Genomic DNA, 19800 nt, shown 5'->3' on the forward strand with positions numbered 1-19800 from the left:
CCGTTGTGATGGGCTGGTGCCTGATTGCTAAAGACGTTCTGTAAATTAAATTATGCAATCAAATATAAAACCAGACACTGGTGCACACCAAGCTTTCTTACTGTTTTGTTTTTTTTTTTCCAGATGAAAGTTTCAAAATGATCCCATATAATAAATCGGTTTGAAAATAATCACGTTGCAAATTCTTAGCACTAAGTTAGAATTATTTGTTTTTTAACAGTAGTTTGCATTCTTTTCGTTATGGTTGCTTAATACTAGCCCATGATAAAACGCTATTTATTTGAAACACACTTTACCTGTGTCTCTGGGATGACAGGACTATCCTCGGGAGAAATTCTAAAGAGGGTGGATAAAGGTGATGACACAATAACAGGGTTTGGCCTTACAAATCCGCTCAGATCACAACTAGGAATGTCATTCTCTTCCTTCTTCATGACCAGGGTATCCATGACGTAAAAGACATTCCAGGGAATCCATACTGTGTGATACTGTGTCAGGAAGGGGGATCGCTCAAACACCAGTGTCAGAGAGGCACCACCATTCGCCACCAAGTCAAACCTGGGGAAAAAAACCCAACAGGACCAGCTGGTCAGCAAATTCCCAAAGCCACCCACAGCCTCCATTTTACGGATTGATTTTTCATTCCATTGCACTGCTTTGAAGGCAGAATAGCTCTACTGGGAACAATGGGGAAATCAATTAAATTATATTACAGAATACTACGCTAAGCGAACGGAGAGTTTGGGACGCCGCGTTTAATTAAAGCAAGCCCTTTTACTTCTAAAGTCTATAATCAGCGTGTTTTCCATTTGAAGAATGGACAAAGTACAACTTTGGTCAATCACTTCTTTCATGTCTTTTGTTTCCATTATTTTATTATTATCTCATTTTTACAAGCAGCTCTTCACTAACGCCGTTGCTGTCTTGAGGACTTAGAAGTGCTTCAAAGGGAACTTACATTCCATCCTGGCGAGTGATTGTGTATCCATAGTCTGGGTAGTGTAGAAAGGAGACGTTGACTCCAATGAGTGGCGTTCCATCAGCGGTTAGTACTTGGCCCCTTATGACGGATGCAAGACTGTGAAAAAGATGCAGGACCATATTACAAATTTGCTTTTTTTGTGTTCTCTTTTGATGGAATAAAAGCCAGCAGAGCAAACACACACACACACGCTTCTCTACATGGTATCAGCTACCATTAAAAAAACATTCCTGAGACTCTAACCCTTTTGCAAGTTCACATAATTTACATTGTATAAGTAAATGCCTCAAAATCTACAGATAATAATTTTGCTTCAATGTTGTTGATTTTACTTTGGTTCATTTTGTCTGTACCGAGTTACTAAGACCAGAAATTCACAGAAGAATTTTAAGAACTTATGAACTGTAGATGTTCCCGCTGTAAGTCACACCTCTGGCAGGCTCTTAAAGAACAACATACTTTTCAATTAGTATCAAAGCAATCTGTAAAACTGCAGGGACTATGAAGTACAAAATTTAAAAGAGCAATAAGGAACATTTGTGCAACAACTTTTAATCAACTGCTGTGCCCAAACACATTAATGCTGTTAAATTACTGCAAACGCAGTAGTTCTAGTGTAAATCATCTTCCTTCACTCGGTGAGATCCCAGACACCTGCTTCCTGTTACTGGTTTATTTTCAGGTCATTACTGCTTCGTAGAGCACCAGTCAAATAGTTTATGCAATTATGCTGTCGTGCTCTTAACAGTTCTATTACATTAATTCATAATTTATATTATTTAGTGAGCTCAGTTTAAAAAGTGCAGCTTTGCTTTTCCTTCTGAAGTGTTTTCATTGCTTTGATGTACTTCCAACTGTGCTAGCCCAAATCAACTGGTTAAATAAAGATTTATTTAATCACTAATGAAGTGCCCTGCTAGAAGACAGGTACTGAGCATGGCAAGTACCTCCTGTAACCTATTTGAATTTTACAGGAAATGAGACAAAATAAGCAAATTGGAAAATTAAGAGAGAAGGTCTCCGCTGAAAGCCCACGCCGTGAACTTTGCAGTCACATCGGACCTTCTCCTAAAGGTGAATCTCACGCACGCTTCAATTTCTTCCCTGTTCATGAGTTAACGAGTCGTTGTGCTCACCTCTTATTAAAAGGGCTTTCCCCAGGTATGACATGAGTGCTCTCTGCTCCGATGAGAAAGCTGATGCGGTCGTAAAACGCTTTGGCAGCTTGCTGAGATGGCGACTGTTGGCTTTGGCTGATAATATCTTGGGGGTCAGGTAGCCCCCGGCAATAAGGCTGGTTCTGGCAAGAACTCTGCAAACAGCAGTCGGGATCCATACAGTCAACCAGCCCATCTGTTGGCAGAAAGTCACACAAATGAACAAATTCTTCCTCCTGCCCCTCTGCGTGTCAATGAACCAGCCAGCAGAGAGATTAGAAAAATGATAATAGTAGTACGAAAGAATATTAAGATTTTAAGGAATTCACTTTCGATTAAGGGAAAGAGAGTTTGTTTATACGGAGTTCTTAAACTCCCGTGGAAATCCACGCAAGCCGAATACTCTCAGTATCGCGTACAAATTAAACCTACTTATTCGATCCTTCTCTAAAAACATGTTGAACAAACCAGAAAATGAAGGCGCTCAGGCTCTGCATACACCGTTCATTTATAAATATTGAACATTTTAGGTGGGTCTAAGTGGCTTTTATCTGAGGTTATTTGGCTTGCTGGAGAAAAGAAACAAGTAACTCCCAGTCGGCTGTTTTCCTGCAGTTTTTTAGCATATCTATGCTGCAAGTAGCTTTAAATATTTCACAACATTTATCAAGGTGGATTCCTCTATACCTTGGCAGAAAGTTTTTGTTGCTAGTGGCAAAGGCAATTTCCACAACTATTTTGCATGAAAATGTATGAGAGAATGAAATCTGTATCTAACATTTAGATTTTATTCTGAATAAACTGAGGAGGAATGCTGGCCAGTATAAACAGGATTTAAACACATGGGTGCTTATGGGCTGAAATATTCGCATATAACGAGCATTAGATCTGTCACATCACTGGAAATCTAATTTGGTGAAAGATTCAAATCAAGATCAAATTGATAACTACTAATTTGCTGTAAGTAAAGTCGTAAGGAAAATGAGCCTGGAAGTGTCAGCTACAGAAAATTTTGAGATGAATGTAATACGGTATCGCAGAGCTGATAATTGTTTCCCCAAAAGAACAGCAAGACTGAAATAGCTCAAACATTTTATTATTCCATTTAGATTAGAGCGGGAGCTTCTTGCTGCACTGAACTGAAAAATCCACCCGTGCAGCACTCGGAGGAAGCCCGCGACCGCTTCTCTCACAAAAGAAGCCAGCTTTAGAGTAAAACTTCTTTCTGAAGGGAAAAATATCATCCATTTTTGTTCAATCATATGTTGAAAGAGCGTAAGTAAACAGAGATCTTCTAAAGGTATTCCTCTAAGGATTGCTGTGTTATGTGGATCAGTTAGAGGATTGGCAAAATAGTAAAGGACTGGGATTTCTATTCTTTTGCACATCTAAAATTCTTATTTAACTTGGCTGACATTGAAGTCAGTTCAGGGAAAATAAAAGGGATGAAAAAGTCATCATTAAGTATATCAAAGTTCAAACTTTTTTTTTTTTTTAAGAGAAAAGAAAGAACATTGATTTTTCCTGGGATGGAGATACGCCAGAGGGTCGTGTTGCCGTTCAGATAAACCTTGCCGGGCTGGAGAAAGGGGCTGATGGGAACCTCATGCAGTTCAGCAAAGAGAAGAGCGAAGCCCTGCCCCTGGCGGGGAACAACCCCAGGCACCAGCACACGCAGCGGGGACAACTGGATGCAAGGCAGCTTTCTGCGGAAGACCTTGGGAGTCCTGGTGGACACCAGGAGCCAGCAACGCGCCCTTTGTGGCAAAGAAGCTCCCAACGACAGGAAGAGTGTTGCCAGCAGGTCAAGGAGGTGATCTGTCCCCTCTACTCAGCACTGGTGAGGCCACACCAGGAGTGCTGTGTGCAGGCTGGGCTTCCCAGTACAAAAGAGACATGGACATACTGGAGAAAGCTCAGTGAAGGGCCATGAAGACGGTTAAGGGCTTGACATGTCTTTGCTATGAGGAAAGGCGGAGAGAGATGGGACTGTTCAGTCTGGAGAAGGCTCAGGAGGGAAGATCTCATCAATGTCTACAGATCCCTAATGGGAGGGTGCAAAAAGACCACATTTCAGTGGTGTCCAGTGGAAGGACAAGAGACAATGGGCACAAACTGAAACACAGGAAATTCTGTCTAAACAGCAGAAAAACTTTTTTTTTTTTTTTTTTTTTAACTGTGAAAGCAGTCAGGCACTGCCACAGGTTTCCCAGGGAAGTTGCGGAGTCTCCATTCTTGGAGATATTCAAAACCCAAACTTTGGATGGGTTTTGAATATCTCCAAGATATTCAAATATGGATGTGGCCCTGAGCAACCTGCTCTAGTTGACCCTGCTTTGAGCAGGGGGTGGCACAACTAGATGATTTCCAGAGGCCTTTCCAACCTCAAATGACTCTTGTGATTTTCTAGTCTTATTCTTGTATGATCTGAAACCCTTTCCCAGCTGAGGTACTGCCCCCCCCGCCCTTGCTGGTTTTAACTCTAGAAGCCTGGAGCAGTGTCAAAGCTGGGGGTCCTGATGGTTAAAAGCACAGTTTTGGGGTTTTTGTATCTCTGTACGGTCTCCAGGCATTATCTGGTGCAGTTGCCAAAGAAATGCTCAAATTTCGACATTTATCTTTGTTAGTTTATAAAAAGCAAATGTACATCTGGAGTATAGTCTGCAGGTCATAAAACTGCATGAGATTGACACCTTCTGAACTAATCAGCTGGAAATGCATTTTTACAAGCCTCTCCGCTAACATCAATCAGAGAAAGAATCTCATTTTCACCAGCCAAGATACAGGGATACGCTGTTTGTTATTTTTCTGTGAAGTTTATCAGGAACTTGCCCAGGCGAGTGACGGATGGTTATGAATCTGGCTCCTTATAACTTGAGAAAACATTTTTCATTCTTTCTCTGTACTTATGTGGCTAGAGCTATCTAGTACCACTCAGCCGAGTACTCTATTGCATGGTGTGAAGCAGAGTAAAATTTCCTTTCTGAAACGGCTCGGCAAAATTATTGATGAATTTTGTTTAGCCTGAAAAACAAGAAACTTAGCTCAACACTGGCTTATCAGTTACATCACTCAAATATGACAGTGAAATTATAAAGAAAATAGAAACCCCTACAGCCAGATGGACAATCATTATCCATCTCAGAAGGCTATTTGGTATTTTTCTGTTGTAGATGTAAGTGGTTCTTCTACATACGGAAGATGTAATGACTACACGATTGTTTTCTTCCTCAAAAGCTAAAGTCTAGCTGCAAAAATCTTGTTGCAAAATGGACAGAATTGCAATGGAGCACGGTCTGGTGATAAGGCTGCTTCTTTGCAGAGACTAATAAAACCCCCAGAACACTGAGAGGAGTCAAGACAGAGGCTTCCCACACTTATGGATATCTAAAAAATAAGATGTATCAGTGGGATTGTTTGCTTTCGAATGGTATTTAAAGAGTATGTATAAAACTGCTGGGAGGAAGAAAAACAGGGGGCCAAAGTAAGCCCTGGGCACAAGTTTTGCCGGTGCCAAGGGGCGATTGTGGCCAAAAACCTACATAAATCACATTCTTGGCAAATAATTTGATTATGTATTTAGGCAACAAAAACTCTCCATGAAGTGAAATTCAGTGCCTATATAGGAAGAACACAGTTTTGGAGCTATGGTGGTGGCCATCCCACCAGGATGGTTCCAGTGATGGTGGCACACAGAGGCAAGAGGCTGCAAAGGACAGACAACTATTAACAAACCTCAGTTTTCCTCACACAGCTCAATTTTACTACAGGCTCTAATGAATGGACTCAATTATAGACACCAAAGATGACCACCTGTAGGAGCAGCTGGTTGGAAAAGCCACAAAAGCAGAAAAAGCCCTTGATTAATTCCTGAGCAGCGCACAAGGACCTTGTTCAATGCTATTATTGCAGGTTCCCTATAAGCATATCTATAGCGTACTCAAATTCAACATTCCTGTTGGGAGTGAAAGAGCCTAAAATATAAAGTGTTGGGTTCTAAATGAGCTGTCACTCCAGAAGGAAATCTTCGAGTCACTGTGGATAAGGGCTATGGATGTATCAACCCAGCACTCCCCAGCACCCATAGATGCAAACAAAAAGCTAGAAGAATAACGGGAAGTGTTGGAGCACAAACCAGAGAACGTGATCATGCCACTGTACCAGCCCTAATTCAAGTAAAAACTTCCTGAAACGTCCTGAGCTTAGGTTATCTTTGTACTTAGTAATCCTTCTGACATTCAAAACATACTGTGGCAGTAATTTCCTACTTTAATTAGCAGGCTGCTAGTACACCAAAGACAACAGAAGTTCACATTTGTCCTATTATATTCTTTTGCTAAGCATTTGCTATTAGCCACTATCAGAGGTTGTGTTATTAGGCTGAATTTGTACTACCCTGTGACAAGGCTTATCAGGAACAGGCTATCCAAGCCCACACAAGTAATTACAAAAATATAGTAGTGCTAAGTACGCTTCGCTTTATTACAGTATTTATTTTCATTTTAGTAATAAAAGAATATTAATAATCCCTTAAATCCTGCTGGTGGAAACCCGTAACTACTTTTAATAACTGAATAGGAGCTAATAGAAAGCAAACTTAACAAAGGAATCTGTTCAATAAAGACCTACCTAAACTGAAGAGCAAACAGCTTATTCTTCCTACACTGATAACAAACCATGGCCCACTCTGCAGTGACGCATTTTTTCCCAAGTAAAGAAGTTGGGCTTACTCCACCCATGGACAACTCTGAGTTCCCCTCTCCCCAAAAAGTGACCAGGAGTTTAATGCAGCCCAAGGTCTGCTTGTTGCACACACTTTCCTTGAGGGCTGCTAAAAAGCAAAGAAAATTCTGTATTTTATTATCCAAACCAAACACATGGAAAAATAAAGAGTGATCCCTAAAGAGAAAGGAAATGATCTGCAAGAGTCTCAAAAATCTATATTAAAAGTAAGATAAGTAACAATCATCCCATCATATGTCAGTAGTATCTAGAAGGGAAAATGATCAAGGATGCCTTGATGTCATTAGCACTTCCTATGGGGAATATTCCCATTGAGGTCCCTGGAATGCTGATGTTCACAGAATTTGAACAATCAGTCCCAGAAAGAGCTAAGAATCAAAGGAACAGCAGACATTGTTATTAATGAATTATACTCATATTAATATATGAAATATATTTTCTCCAGTATAGGATGAAACATAAACATTAATCACAGCATACCAATTAACCAACAACCACGATAGCTTTAATTATACAACCATTGAGCCTACTGCGATGTAAATCACAGGACCTGCAGTCACAGGTATGAATTCAGCCCAAGTGCTGGGATAACCTGATCTCCCCCAACAAATAAATCCAGCAGAGGCATCCTTGAGCCATTCCCTGTCTCTGGCTGGAATCCCCATGGCTTGCTCCAGAGATCCACGGGCTGATTGCACGTACTCTTGGAAAGGGAAGAAACACCGCTTCTCTTTCCAGGTGGGGTTCTGGCAAAGACGACTTTCTTTTTCCAGTTCTCTTTGGTATGCTTCCAGTTTTAAATTTTATTTAATTGTTATATTTTAACCCTTTTGCTCAGCCACTAGGGAACGACTGAAGTGAATACGCTCTGTACGGAAGCACACAAATTAAAATAAGGTCCACTGGAAGAGAGGTGCCAGTGACAAATAGCATTACACAGGTCAATCACGGCAAAAGTTTGACCATATCCCTTCCTCATACATAATGTCTGTAGAGGAAATAATGAAAAAAAATGAGGGGGGAAAAAAGCAACAAAATACCAGTATTAGACTTTTTTTTTTTTTCTGCAATATTGTTCTTTCTTCTTGAACTTTAAGTCATCCTCTTAGATCCTTCTGCTCCAATTCCTTGTTCTTTTTCCCCCTCTCCTCACAAACAGCTATTACTGTTTTCAGTCTGAAGGAGCATCTTCTTTTCCCTTGTTCGGTTCACGTGCATTCCTGTTCACCTTGCTCCTCTTCCTCCCACTGCTCCCTTATCTGCTCTCGACTCTCCCTCTGATACGTCACGTCCTTCTATTATCTCTAACGTTTACTGACTCTGCTTTAGTCTATCACTGGGCTTTCAACTTTTTTTCCCTACACGATCTATTTTTTTCCTCCGAGTTGTTTATGCTCTAACCTAGTTTCTGTTCCTCCTTGCTTTGCCTCCTTTCATGCTTGCAGGTTTCTCTTTCTTCCTTATTTTCATAATCCCCCGGCCCACCTGAACTTAATTCCCCAAACAGCACAGATTTCCAAATCTCTGCACGGAAATGCTATGGCTGATCGTTCCTTTGCTCCCTTCCCACAAGCAGAAATCCAGCTTCACACCAGCTCCGATTGTGTATTTGTCTTAGATTCTTTAGGCCCCTAAACGTGCAAAACGGACTCAAAATACACAATATGTAACGGAGAAGGATGACAAATCAAATGACGTCTAAAGCAATAAACAGCAGCACTGCTTTAACCGTGTTATTCATTTTCCTGGGGAAGTAAATGTTGCTGTTATTTATAGTTTGTGATGGTCTAAAATCCCAGCTGCGGTCGGGACATGAGAGCAAACAGCCGACCAGCAACGGCAGAGGCATTCGCACTCTACAGCTGAAAAACAAAGTCTCAGATGACTTTATCACCATCCAGAGGCCCTAACGGAGTTTCTTATCTCTGCTCTGAATCTGAAGGCGTTAAACCAAAAGAGCTGATGGGAGAAGGGGAAGAAGGACGGACAGTAACAGCATTATGCTGATCTGACTGCCTTCACACTACATCTTGGTTTTCTGTGGGGTTTTTTTGGGCGATTCTGGAGTCAGGCCAAAGACACAACCCCTCTACCTTCCCTACCCCACAACAACGATGGCAGATTGATTCCTTAAGTCATCTCGCTGCAGATTGCTACCTGTCACCTGAATTATAAGACTGCAGAAAAGCAGGCCAAAAAAACCCCAAGAGACTTCTGGGAGCATCCTGTCAGTTACCGGGGCATTCACAGGCTATGGAGGGGCACCTCTCTCTGTAGACTGGGCAACCAATTTTTTCCAGCAATAGCATCCCAGATTGCAGTGTAAACTCTCCATTTGGCCATTTCTCTTGGGATAATTTCCTTGTGAGGTCACTGAAAATTTGAGCTCCTTTCTTGTTTTTTCCCCTCCGCTACAGCTGACTGATTTGAGACTGTGTTTTATTCCAGCACAAAAGAATATTGCAAGGAAACCAAGGTGACACCCATCATTTTCTAAGTACATATCTCAACTGTCATAAGCATCTTGTGAGGCTTTGCTGATCTGCCATACGGAAGCACTGAACACCGCAGCGTATTCTTACAGGCGTAAGAGCTAGTAAAAGGCGGGCATGGCTCCATCTCAACATGAGAAAAACTTCTTTACTTGGAGGGTGATGGAGCACTGGAAGAGGCTGCCCAGAGAGGGTGTGGAGTCTCCTTCTCTGGAGATACTCAATTCCTGTCCAGACTGCTCTGGGTGACCCTGCTTTGGCAGGGGGTTGGACTAGATGATCTCCAGAGGTCCCTCCCAAGCCCTGCCACTCTCTGATGGTGTGATTCTCCCGGCAATATTTCACCGCCTGACTGTGAAGTCTCCATTCCTCAGTACGTTCTCTCCCGTGGTGAAAGATCCCGTGGGGATCTCTTACCTCCTTCGTTGTCCTTGCTGTCGGTGCAGAGAGTCTCCATGGCTACATCGCAGCCCGCTCCCCTCCATCCCGGCTGGCAGACGCAGTGCCAGCCGTTCTGGTCCAGCGTGCACCTCCCGTTGCTGTTGCACAAGCCAGGGCAGCCCTCTGTCCAAACAGACAAAGAAGAAAAAGCACAAGTGATTTCAACATTGCAATTATATAAAAAAAAGAATAAAAAAAATAATACAAACAAGGGACACTTACTGGGAACAGGCCTTAAGAACAGCACAAATACTGTAATTGCACATGGAGTGGAACAGCAACATTACCTGGGGAACGTTAATTCTTAACAAAGTGGCATCTTTGATTGGCCTGACACTTGAGACACCACTTACCTGTACAGGCAGGAAATAAAAGCACCAATCCTCTAAATACCTGCAGGCCAGACAAAATTAAGTTTGTTTTCTTTTTTTTAATTTTTTTTAAATGAATTTTTACTTTTTGGCAAAGTAGCAAGAGATGAGTGCATAGTGCAAACACAGCTGTGCAAAATGACACATTTTTCTGCGCTCATAGAACAGATCGTTATTTGCTCTATGCAGAATTCATTACTTACTGGCACAAATGCTTAAGCTCCCTGTTACTATGAACAAATCCCTCCAAATTCTTACGTAGGAAAACGGGTAGGATTTTAGGCACGTAATAAAAGAGAACGTTAACTTCATCTGGTCTCAGAGTTGCCGTATATTCATGTGAAATTACAGTGCGTTAAATAATTGCACAAAGTATAGGCCAGGTTTAATGACTATACTTTATGCCAAAAATACATTCCTTTTCACAGAATAAGCAAAGCCCAGGAAATAGTGAAGCAGCTTAGCATCTATTCTAACAAACATTAGGATTCAGGCTGCATACGGATGGGACAGGACCAACAGGATTTCCAACTAAATGTAATAGCTGTGCGTATTTGATTACTTAGGACGGACAAAATGAAATACCATAAGGACCACAATAAAACATTGATAGACTGAACAAAAACACGGTAGTGACGTGCTTCAAGACAGATAGCAGAGAGTGATTTTTTGTGACAATCTCCCTAAGGCTTTTGTGCTGTTACCTTTATATCCTATCTTGTCTGCTTTTATGGCCAAGGAGGGAAAATTTGGGAAACAATTAAAATAATTTAATATATCCAAAAATAGATAATTGTTTTCAGTCTAACATTGCATTTAAAAAAAAAAAAAAAAAAAAAAAACAACCAAAAAAACCCAAAAACCAGTATCTGTGACTTCCTAGTGATGGAATCTGGCATGCAGCCAACATGATCTGTATGAGGATGACAACACTATAAATATGTAGATTTTGGTGTTCCTTATCTATGGCTACAATAAGACACCGACAGAAGCAAGTACAGATATGGCACTAAGTATCTTATGAGAAGGTGGCTACAAATCAGATATTTTTGGACGCAACGATTTTCTGTAAACTTTTAAGCAAAAAAACCTGAGTGACTGGCTAAACACTTCTTCATTTTGTAGAACAACTGGTTTTGTGAACTAATCTACTGACCTGTTTTAGTTAAGCTTAGTTGAGCTTAGAACAGTCTTTCAGAAGTAAGAGTCTATTTTTTTCGCTTCTAAAGACTTTGGAATTTACTGACTCCTTTCAACCACGTAGTTCCAAATTACAAACATTCCCAGAAAAAAAAGTTATAGATTACTCTTAGAAAGCAGAGAATCAGGAAAACCTCTTGTGAGGAAGTATGGTGATGCCCCATTCATGGATATTGTGCCGAGATTAGTCTTGCTACTCTTATTCTTTCAGACTCTGGCTGCTGATAGTATTTGTTGACGTACTGAGAGCTATTTTTTCCTTCATCTTTCTTCTGTTTAATTTATGGAAGACTTACATATTTGATTGCAATACTGACAGAGCGTTTTAGGAGTTAACTGGGTACACTCAAGACTTATTGTGTGAAAGCCTGGATATTGCCATGAATATTGCCATATTCTAATGAAAAAAACACAAATAAGGAATAGAGAAAGATACTCAGGGAAAGAGGGGTAGGAATATTTTAAACATTTTTCTAAATCAACTTTGCACCATAACTGAAGATACACGAATCTTTGCTGTTTCATGTTAGGCTTTTGCATCCTTGAACCTTTTACTTGAAAATGTTGCAGAGAGTTTACAAGCTTTTTCCAGCCTCATACAAAATACAAGTCATAATTTCCCATAGATTTTCTACATTCAGATAAACAAAAGCTTAAAAGCTTAGGATATTCTATTGATCTGTCTATATATAAACATACCTATAATTAATCTGTTCTCTACAACTAATGACACTTGTTCTGTGACAAGAGCATCGCTTTGCTTTGTTTCCTAAATATTTGCAGTTTTGTAGGTAGAGGTTCAATGACAAAACTAACAAAGAAAAAGCACCAAACAGCAAATGAATCCTATCTTCAGTTTTTGGTTCAAACAGAATCTAATACATGTAAACAGTTTGTATATAAATGTACAATTACTAATAAAATGTTAATATTTTACATAAGCAAGATTTCATTTTTAATTTGAGATGAGTTGAAAATCGTATGAATCAAAACTATTATCCATGGAATGTATGTAAGAGAAGATTCTTTTGCCCAAACTAGCATGTTTGTAACTATATATTCATATAAAAAAAGTACATGTATGTATAGGCATGTCATCAAAGAGCAAATATACAGTACCTTTCACTATCTTATCCAAATAGTGAGCTTGAGAATTAAAAAGAAAAAAACAAAACAGACAGACATTTCAGAAGTGTCACATAAAACAAGGATTGTTCAGAATTCACATGCAAATCAAGCAGGTGCACCTGACACGAGAGGTCTTACATTACAAAATGAAAACATATTTCAAAGCTTTTAAATATTCAAGAAATTCTCTTTTCAGCAAACACCGTCATGATTCAATGAAACTATTTTCCCAAGGAGGCCCGCAGAAGGAAGAGATGCTGCCTTCCTGAGACTATGTTTTTCTGCTGACTTTTCCTCACGTCCTTTTGATTTTTACGTATAACAAAAATATCACCAAAGCTAGTTAAAAAAATTCCATTTCTAACACAACATAAGAGTAATTACTTAGTTTATGATCTTTTGAAACACTGGAAGATCTTTGATTTGCAGGTCAAGTATGACTGACAGCATAACCAAGCACACTCTCTTAATTCCGATTGGATTAACAGGATTTTTAGGAGGAATAGTTTTCTTCTGCTTCAATTCAGCCATGGTTATTCTTCTGAACACACACACACACCCCGATTACATAAAATAAGTTAGATCATAGATATGGGGTGGGAGAGGGCGCAGTGGGGTTAGTTGCGTGGTGATCTGTTTCATTTGGAGAAACGGGTGAAAATTAAACTTAGGCTTTAGAAGTATTTAAATAAATAACATGGTATATCCAAAAATAGCAAGACTTTTTCCCCCCCCATAAGTTATGACACTTAAAATTTCACAAAAACTTTGAGGAGGCAGATGGATGAATGACAGACAGAGCACAAGATGGATTTAAAGCAGCAGGCCCTGCTTCTAATACATGAAACCCAGCAGAGACGGGTTACAGGTACACCACGGACATCAGCCGGGGTTGTGCTAACCTGGTCTGGTGGGAGGTGTCCCTGCCCAGGGCAGGGGGTTGGAACTGGATGATCTTTAAGGTCCCTTCCCACCCAAACCATTCTATGAGTCTAAAAGGGGTTAATATCATACAGCAAAACCACGTGGGACAGGTCCAAGCCCAGCCACCCGCACACAAGGTGATGTGATGTTACAGACTATTGCAGTGGGGACACAATGTTGGATTCAATCCCTGGTTTTGTATGGACAAGGTCTCTCAACAGACCCCTCCTGGGCTCTCTTGCTTTCAAAATTTGACCTTTTCTAAATCACTGCTGGATGGTGGCCCCCATCTGGCAAGTACTCTGCCACTTAGCCCTCAACTTTGTGTATCGGATGGATAAGAAAGGGATTTCCAACTACGGCCTCTCCTCCAGTTTGGATGAACGGGAAAAAGCTCTTACCGAGCCCAGGGAGGGAGGTGATGAGAGACGTAGTCTCACAGAATCACGGAATCGTCAGAGTTGGAAGGGACCTCTAGAGATCATCTAGTCCAACTCCCCTGCTAAAGCAGGATTGCCCAGAGCACATCACTTGGGACTGCATCCAGGTGGGTCTTGAAAATCTCCAGAGAAGGGGACTCCACGACCTCCCTGGGCAGCCTGTTCCAGGGCTCTGCCACCCTCACCGGAAAGAAGTTCTTCCTCATATTTGAGTGGAACCTCCTATGTTCCAGCTTGTGCCCGTTACCCTTCAGTCCTATCACTGGCAACCACTGAAAAGAGTCCACCTCCACCATCCTTCAACCCACCCTTTAGGTACTTTTAAACATAGATTAGGTCTCCCCTCAGCCTTCTCTTCTCCAGGCTAAAGAGCCCCAGCTCTTTGAGCCTTTCCTCATAAGGGAGATGCTCCAATCCCTTAATCATCTTAGTTGTCCTACGTTGGACTCTCTCCAGTAGTTCCCTGTCTCTCTTGAACTGGGAGAAACCACAGTCACTGTTACCACAAAAAAGGTGGAAACTTTCTTGTCCCTCTCTCTCAAAGCAAGTGTCAGGTGTCCACTGCACAGTTGGGTTTTTTATTTTTTTTTCTAAAATGGTAAGGTTAAAGGGAGACAAAGTAAGAAGATGAAAACATCAATTACAGAACATTTAGAACAGCAGCAACAAACTAAGTAGCTTTTCACGTTAACCACAAACAAAAAGAAAAGTGATACAGCTGCGTTTCAGGGTGGATCAAATTCTTCTCTTACTCATCCAACACAATTCCCCATGCTCCTGCACAGCTGCTCTCAGAACACGGCGTAGTATGTGTGGAAGAAAAAAAAATCAAGCTTTACTCCATAAAATGGATGCAATTAGGCCTGTCTGGGGAATGCATCTGTCCACCAATGAAACATTAAATGCCTGTACAAATGTAGGAATAGGTAACAAAAGAGAGCGCACAAAAAACCTCCTCGACAACTAAAAATAGTCCCTGCAATCCCAGGCCCCCGCATGCTATTTCCTTTCAGAAATCCAATCCACAGTTGTTTTTTTTTTTAAAAAAAAAAGGATTGAGAAAATGCTATATTTTTGTGTCCGGTAGCCTTATAAGAAGTCAGTTCCAGACCATAAACCTATGAAGCCCGGAAAACAAGTTCTGCCTTCCAGCATCCTTTTACTCATGGTTAGCTGACATTAAGAACAACATGAGAAACTATTTTGGTTAACATGCAGCATCCTAGAAGAAACAAAAAGCAGAAAATGAGTGACCAAAAGTAGTGTAACTTTGCAGTGAGGTTTAACTAGCCCTGCTGTCTTCCTTACCTTCACTGCAACTGAAACAGGAATGAACCCAGCTCTGGGTGGCAGTACAGAATACAAGCCTTTTTCCTCCTGCATAGAGAATTCCAGGTGGGATTTGGAGCACTTCAGCAGGATGGAGCATCTCAGCAGGTGCTCCTTGGCAAGATATTTACACATCTGGGTTACGTTAAGTCCTTAAAAAGCCTAATTATAGACCAGACAATATACCTACAAGGGTTTTCTTGCAGGGTCTAATACTGTGAAACTTAAAACCTTACTATTATTTCCAGGAGTACAGGGACTTATGTATAGCTCCAAACGGAATGAAGAAAACAAAAATGAAGACATAAAATGTGTACGTTTTCTAGGATAGTAAAAATCCACAAAGATGTAAGTGGCATTCCAACTTCATACAACGTAAAATATAAATGGTGTTATCAATGTATGTGGATATTTATATAAATATCTGGCAGATAAATGTATTTTACAAAGAACTGGTAACGGTCAGGCAAATTCAGATTTAACTTGGCTTAATTCATAACCAGTCAGAACCCAGACTTTTTTTTTTTTTTACTTTAATGTCTCCCATTAGTGTCCTATCAGAGACGTTAAGTCAGTGTCTTCCTTAGATTATTCATACGCTGCTTCCTCCAGGTATGACAGAATAGCCACAGAATAAACGGACATATTAAATCCATTTATCCCAATCAGCTCCTGTTTAAATCAGCATGAGTCACATACCCATTGATTTGATGTTCCTTAATTGGTACTTATAACACTGCTTTACTCTGATTATTCTGTCATAAAGGATTATAATGGTGACACGCTTCTAAATACTGTATAGCAAATTTATATTCATATTAATTTACATTCTTATCCTCCACCAGACATCTTCACTCATCATACTCTTTGTGACCTAGACACTAGACTACAACATGCCACATGGTTTTTGCAGTGTAAATATAGTCCCATCACAATGTCAACTCAACAGCCCCATAAGAGTCATGAGTTTCTTTGCTGTAAGAGCAGAATTTGACCTCACAGCACCACCAGATGTGAAGCAAAAAATCACAGAATCATAGAATTGTCTAGGTTGGAAGGGACCTTTAAGATCATCTAGTCCAACCATCAACCTAACTGATAAAAACCATCACTAAACCATGTCTCTAAGCACTATGTCAACTCACCTTTTAAATACCTCCAGGGATGGTGCCTCAACCACTTCCCTGGGCAGCCCATTCCAAGGCTTAATAACCCTTTCAGTGTAAACATTTTTCCTGATATCCAATCTGAACCTCCCCAGCGCAACTTGAGGCCATTTCCTCTTGTCCTATCACAAAGGCGTATACAAAAGAACGGGACCAAAGCGAGCGACCGTGCACTTATCCCTGCTCTGACCCACAATCCAAGCCCCCAGACACGAATCCTCTACAGGAAGCTGCGAACAAGGTACCTCACATCAGTCACGTTGAAACTTCTGCATTAACCTTCGACTAAGTGTCATATAAGAAGATAACAGGTCAAAATGCCATCTTAATTTCTTGGTAGAAAAACTGACTGCAAGCAAAGTATGGTATGTTGACAGCAGGCTGTTTCCCTTAAGCTTTCTATACATTTGTCTGTTTGTTCATAGTTCGAAAGTTTTAGTATTTTCACTTAATGTTTTCATTGATTTTTAATACTTTTATAAAACTTCGTTTACAATCCATATGAGGAACAAACCCCACATTACAAGAATATCACGAGTGGCGAAGTCAAACACCCAAAACTTAGGCAATGCTGGGTTTGAGGCTGCCTGTGCAATTTTTATCACATTATTCCTTCACCGACGTACAGAACTGACAGTCCTTATTCAGTCCTCATTCCCTCATGAACAACAAACGGCTGATGCCTTAGTAACAAGCACACTGTGCTAACCTAAACTAAGAAGTGACATTTTTCTTACAGACTTTTCTATCCTCTGTCTCCCCAAATCAAAATTATTTAGTATAGTGTCTTCACACTACCGGTGCGCGCAGAGAATGCATTCTCATCTCATTTTACCAGTGGGCAACTAAAGCATAGAAAGGTTAAAGTGAAAAATACTCAGCTATTTGGCTGAAAACACTTACAATGTGATTTTTCAAAATACTTAGGCTTATATAGGATCTCATACACAGATCAGCATTTTAGCAAGTCACACACAAGCAAGTCAGGTCCCAAGAAAATGAAGAGCGGTCAGAGGATGCTCTTTTAAAGTTTGCCTTTGTGAATGACTAACAGAAGATAGCTGGTAGAAGCAAGGATGGAATCCAGTTTGAAGAATCCTGTTCTTCAAAACCCATTCTTGACCACATCACCCCGTGCACCACTCTCTGGCACAAATGACATGGAGTTTCTGCAAGCGACAGCCCCTCACAGCCTTGCAACGTTCTTAAATCAGGTCCGTCAGGTGCAGAGGGGAAAGCAGTTTTCTTAGTAGTATCATTATATTTTTTTATTACAATGATATGTATATGTCATAATTAACATACGTTATATCATTTGTTATATGATATAATGATAATGACACACAAAGGTGTTCTCTTGTGGCTTCCTTACTTTCTGTTCTTGATTTTGCAACTTTACTAATGTTCTTTGAACATGGTTTTGGGGCTTTTGAAAGCTCTCAAGTCCTATGCACGCAAAGCAAACTGAAAAAAAAAGGGGAAAAAAAAAGAGATTCCATTCTGTGACATTACATTTTTGTTCACGGTGAGCAACAGGGAGGCTTTGACAAACCACCCACGAGTCTGCCATTTGTGCTAACAAAGTGTTACGAACGTTGTTTCTTACTCCCTGCGCAGCCCAAGCAGTCGCAGGGGACAGGGCACACGCTCGGTGGGCTCACAGACACTTGCCGAGAGAAGAGAAACGCTGAGAGTTTCATGGCAAGCTTTAGGGGGGATGCAGTTTGCGTAAACAGGTTTTTGTGCTTGTTTTGGGGGAACTGGCACAAAACTTGGAGCTGGAGGCTCTGGCCTGACCCCTCTCTAACCTATTCAAGACTCGGTCTGTGGTGGTTTACTTCTCCTGGCCTGGCTACCACATCACCCTTAAGTTCCTCTCATTTCTAACCAGCCAAAGTTCAACTATCCTGGCAATTAAAGCATCTTTTGAATGCAAAAAACTAAATATCTCTTGTGATATTTAAACGTGGTGTTTCTCATCCTACCCATGGCAGACTTAGGGAGCAGCGTATTGATTCCTCTGAGAAACCGCTTTTACCCCCAAAGAGTGACTAAAAAAAGCCACGCATCCATATGCAATCTCTGAGGAGCTCCATACCTCTACCAGAAAACGTACAGGAGTCTAGAATTCATAACATTTTAAAGCCCCTGTTCTAACTTGTCTTCAGAGCGGTTCACTCATGTCAAATTCATCATCCACTACAGCCTCTTCTGATGCTCTTCTGCCCGGAGAGCTGCTTCCTAACTTGGATTTGTGCAGCTGATTATTCTTACTTAAGCACAGAACCCGGCATTTGTTGAATTGCACCTTATTTTTCTGCCTGTAGCCTGTGCTATTTGTTAAAGTCATTTCAAATTCTTGTCCCGTCTTCCAAAGCGCTTGGAGGCAGCGGGCTTTGGTATCATTTGCAAATGTAATTCTCTCTATTCATCACTGAGCAGTACTGAAAGCACATGTTCTTCCACCGTAAGCACCTCATGGTCGTCATCCTCTCTCTGAGTTTATAAGAACTTTGTCTTAGACACACCATATGTTCAGAGCATCGCTGCCAATAGAGCAGGATTACAAACACTCTTCCCTTTTTGACACTTTTCTACTCCTGAATTCCCATCTTGCCCTTCTCGTAAAGGAGAACACACGGATGGAATAATAGTTTCAGGCAATTTTCTTTGTTTTCCTCCCTACATAGGCCAAAACATAATCCTCATCCTGAAATCGTACCACATTCATAATTTCTGCACTCTTCTCCGACGTCTATGTAGGTATCTGCTGCGTACGTTTCTATAGAGACCTGAGTTCACTACAATTTATCCCTTGCCCAAACCGCAGCCGTTCCTTGCATCAAGCATTTGTGGGTTTTCACGTACAAGGGCACATAATCCTACTACCCTTTAGAATTTTTGTTCTGTAGTCCATCCCAATTTTACTATAAAGTAAGATTTCTCGTCATTACTACTGGAAAGCCACAAGTATCTTAGAATAAAAGGTTTGGCTGCTTTTAAGGCTATAATAGACACAGGAAGCTTGGGACTGCTGGTAAGTTCATGAGCAGTGTTGTTTCCTACTTAACATCTATTTAGCTGGAGAAGGATTTAGAAGAAAGGGTATATGCCATTAAGGATTTAAAAAAGTCTCACATATACAGGCTGAAAAAGTTCGAATACCTGTTTGAGAGCTCGGAAAAACTCACAGAGACCTGCCTCAGGCAGATGCCGATAAAACCTGACGCTCACATTAAGAACTGCACGAAGGATAAATTTGGCTTGAAAACATATTAGGGGATGGAAGGGGACGGGAAGCATTATTGTTTCCATCTTTCTTGTCGGCTGGAATTACTTTCAGAATGTGTCTCACCAGCACACAACTACACAGCGTACAAAAGCATCGACTTTCCGGGCACTTCAGCTCAAGTAAGCTTTGCAACAC

The 19800-nt window shown here is 40.8% G+C and overlaps 1 protein-coding gene across 6 annotated transcripts in view; it reads right to left on the reverse strand.

Moving 5' to 3' along the window:
* Positions 1 to 19800, reverse strand: part of TENM3 (teneurin transmembrane protein 3) — a 322908-nt gene that overhangs the window by 52061 nt on the left and 251047 nt on the right. For 4 of the 6 annotated variants that reach the window (XM_074154473.1, XM_074154472.1, XM_074154471.1 and 1 more), the window contains 4 exons: positions 9792 to 9938; positions 2119 to 2335; positions 959 to 1078; positions 297 to 558 (listed from right to left, as the gene is read on the reverse strand). In XM_074154473.1, coding sequence (XP_074010574.1) covers positions 297 to 558; positions 959 to 1078; positions 2119 to 2335; positions 9792 to 9938 — 746 coding nt within the window. Of the gene's footprint in view, positions 1 to 296; positions 559 to 958; positions 1079 to 2118; positions 2336 to 9791; positions 9939 to 12505; positions 12533 to 19800 lie in introns of all 6 variants that reach the window. The other 2 variants (XM_074154469.1, XM_074154468.1) reach the window with 1 other exon arrangement.

Source organism: Numenius arquata, chromosome 10 (assembly GCF_964106895.1).
Source record: "Numenius arquata chromosome 10, bNumArq3.hap1.1, whole genome shotgun sequence".
NCBI classification, from domain to species: domain Eukaryota; kingdom Metazoa; phylum Chordata; class Aves; order Charadriiformes; family Scolopacidae; genus Numenius; species Numenius arquata.